Here is a 2,647-nt window from a genome sequence, read left to right on the forward strand (position 1 = left end):
TTTTTTTTATAAGCATTTAAAGTTCAAATTTTGACTAAATACGTAAAAATTACGGCAATGTTCAAATAATCTAAACAGAAATCATAAAAGTTTTTCTTTTTAATTCTAAGATTTGGAAATTTAATACAAGGCTCCTAACATATTTTTACAATAGCAGTTGCAAAATAAAAGGAATACATTGTCACAATTTTTATTTATAAGCATTTAAAGTTCAAATTTTGACAACATATTATGTAAAAATCACGAAAATTCGTAAATTATTTTATGCTAGAAATTCATAAAAAATTTTCCTTTTATATCTAAGATTTCAAAATTTAATACAAGGCTCATAATATATTTTTACAATAGCAATTGAAAAATAAAAGAAATATATAGTCACGATTTTTTTTTATAAGCATTTAAAGTTCAAATTTTGACTAAATACGTAAAAATTACGGCAATGTTCAAATTATCTTAGACAGAAATTCATAAAAGTTTTTCTTTTTAATTCTAAGATTTGGAAATTTAATACAAGGCTCCTAACATATTTTTACAATAGCAGTTGCAAAATAAAAGGAATACATTGTCACAATTTTTATTTATAAGCATTTAAAGTTCAAATTTATACGAAATATGTCAAAATTGCGAAAATTTGCAAGTAATTTAGTGGTTGAAAAATCGTAAAAATTTTTTCTTTTATAACTAAGTTTTTAAAATTTGGTACAAGGTTCTCCATAAGTTTTTCTTTAAAAATAATATATCCTAGACTGACAAATCATCTCCGTTCAGAATCGTTTTTCGTATACAATGATATAATATCATTGGATTCAAATTTAATTCCATCCATTACAGTAACCCACTTGTAACCTACTGTACAGCAGAGCGACATCCACGACTTACCCGCCTTTTTAATCATAATTTGTTTAACTTTTCACATCCATAGGTCTATGGGTAGTATGTTCTAAAGAGTTTGAGGACCCTCGTCATTGGCACGACGCAAAATTCCATAATTGTTGGTGGGTGTTTGAAGAAGAATACTATATTATCTCTGATATTATATTTGAAGGTTTGTTTATGACTTGGTTTTTTTTACTTTTCTTCCATAACAAACAAAGTTTTATACTTTGATGTGAAATTTAAAATTAATACAAATTGTTTTTCCTTAGATTTTTATATTGCGACTCAGTTTTTCTTTACGGCTTGTGTTCTCTTTACCGTGTCAGGTTTATTCTACACTACACTTTATATATATCTAAACAGAGCTTATGAATATTATGTTCAAATTCTATCAGCTGGAATACTTAACATAGCTGCAGGTAAAACATTGTGTTATATTGTCTTATAATTTGTAACAGACCTATTAATGTGTTAAAAATATTATTTTCAGCTGTATGCAGTAATATTGCCCTGATAATATTTGGAATATATGGAGACAGCAGAGAATGGATGCCACATTGGGGACATAATGATATAGGATGGAGCTTTGGCGTAGCAGTTATAGGAACTATTGCCCTTTATGTCAGTGGAGTATTGTATGTAATAGAGCAGCGGGTATACAAGGTTAAACGAGAAAATATGGCTACTCAAAGAGCCAATTACAACTATGAAGCTATTGACTTAATTCAATCTTCTCACACTGCTGTATAAAATCTCAATTTTATTTTCAAATATCCATTAACAGCATTTGTACGTTTTCATTAATTTATTCTTAATAAATATGGAAAGTGAGCACTTCTTAAACAAAGACTCTTTAAAATTCTTTAAATGTCTGCATACATTTTGCATAGAAAACCCTTGGTATTTGTTTTAAAAGGGCAGATGTCCATGCTCCAAAAAACTTTAATATATGCTTTATAAAAATACGCTCGATAAAACGTCATTATAATATGCCTAGAAATATGTAAAAATATGATAAAAAAATGCAATTGCCCTTTAATTATGAAGTATAGTATGAATGAGCACTTATGGATTTTTATTCTCCAAAATTAGGTTATTATAATAATATATAATTTGAAAATGACTAAAATCGAAAGAGTTGACCAATCAGTTTGACTTGAAAAAAAAATTAACTTAACTGCACGACAATGATAATTAATATAAAATGTTAAGTTACAACAATAACAATTTTAACTGAATGAGTTAATAAGTTAAAAACAAAAATAATTGACTAGTTAAGTTAAAAAGTTTAAAAAAATTAACTTTTTAATTTAACTTTAACTTTTTAACAAGTTAATGCCCACCTTTGGCGCAGGGCTCGATGTAATTCTCTAATAATATTATACGTGTAAGTATTACTCTCTTCAGTCTCTTGACAGAAAAATTTACCTACCTTTAAAGACGTATATTTTCTGATTTTTATTGTGTGTACCTATGCAGTGTGTTTTTAATTTTTATGTGCTGAAAAACGTTTGTGGAACTAGAATTTTTCCAAAGTGATTAGTTTTTTTGAAATATATTAATATGTAAATTGTAAATGTTATATTGAAATTCTGATACTTCTATCGTTTTAGCACAAAAAATTATATATTTCTACATACATCAAACATCAAAAATAAAAAGTTTAGATTGGTAAATCATTATGTAAAGTTAGCAACATTTACACGCGTAAGATAGGCGATTATGCCGAGCTTGACCCAGTGACGTCATGCGATTATTTTAGGTACCCCAT

At 27.1% G+C, this 2,647-nt stretch overlaps 1 protein-coding gene across 1 annotated transcript in view; it reads left to right on the top strand.

The window, feature by feature from the left end:
* LOC100573577 overlaps positions 1 to 1,723 on the top strand; it is a 5,365-nt gene extending 3,642 nt beyond the window's left edge. The window contains exons 3-5 of the mRNA XM_003245407.4: positions 923 to 1,045; positions 1,146 to 1,295; positions 1,367 to 1,723. Coding sequence (XP_003245455.1) covers positions 923 to 1,045; positions 1,146 to 1,295; positions 1,367 to 1,626 — 533 coding nt within the window. The 3' untranslated portion in view covers positions 1,627 to 1,723. The remainder of the gene's footprint in view (positions 1 to 922; positions 1,046 to 1,145; positions 1,296 to 1,366) is intronic.
* The last annotated feature ends 924 nt before the right edge of the window (positions 1,724 to 2,647 follow it).

The sequence above is a fragment of the Acyrthosiphon pisum genome, chromosome X (assembly GCF_005508785.2).
Source record: "Acyrthosiphon pisum isolate AL4f chromosome X, pea_aphid_22Mar2018_4r6ur, whole genome shotgun sequence".
Taxonomy (NCBI): Eukaryota; Metazoa; Arthropoda; class Insecta; order Hemiptera; family Aphididae; genus Acyrthosiphon; species Acyrthosiphon pisum.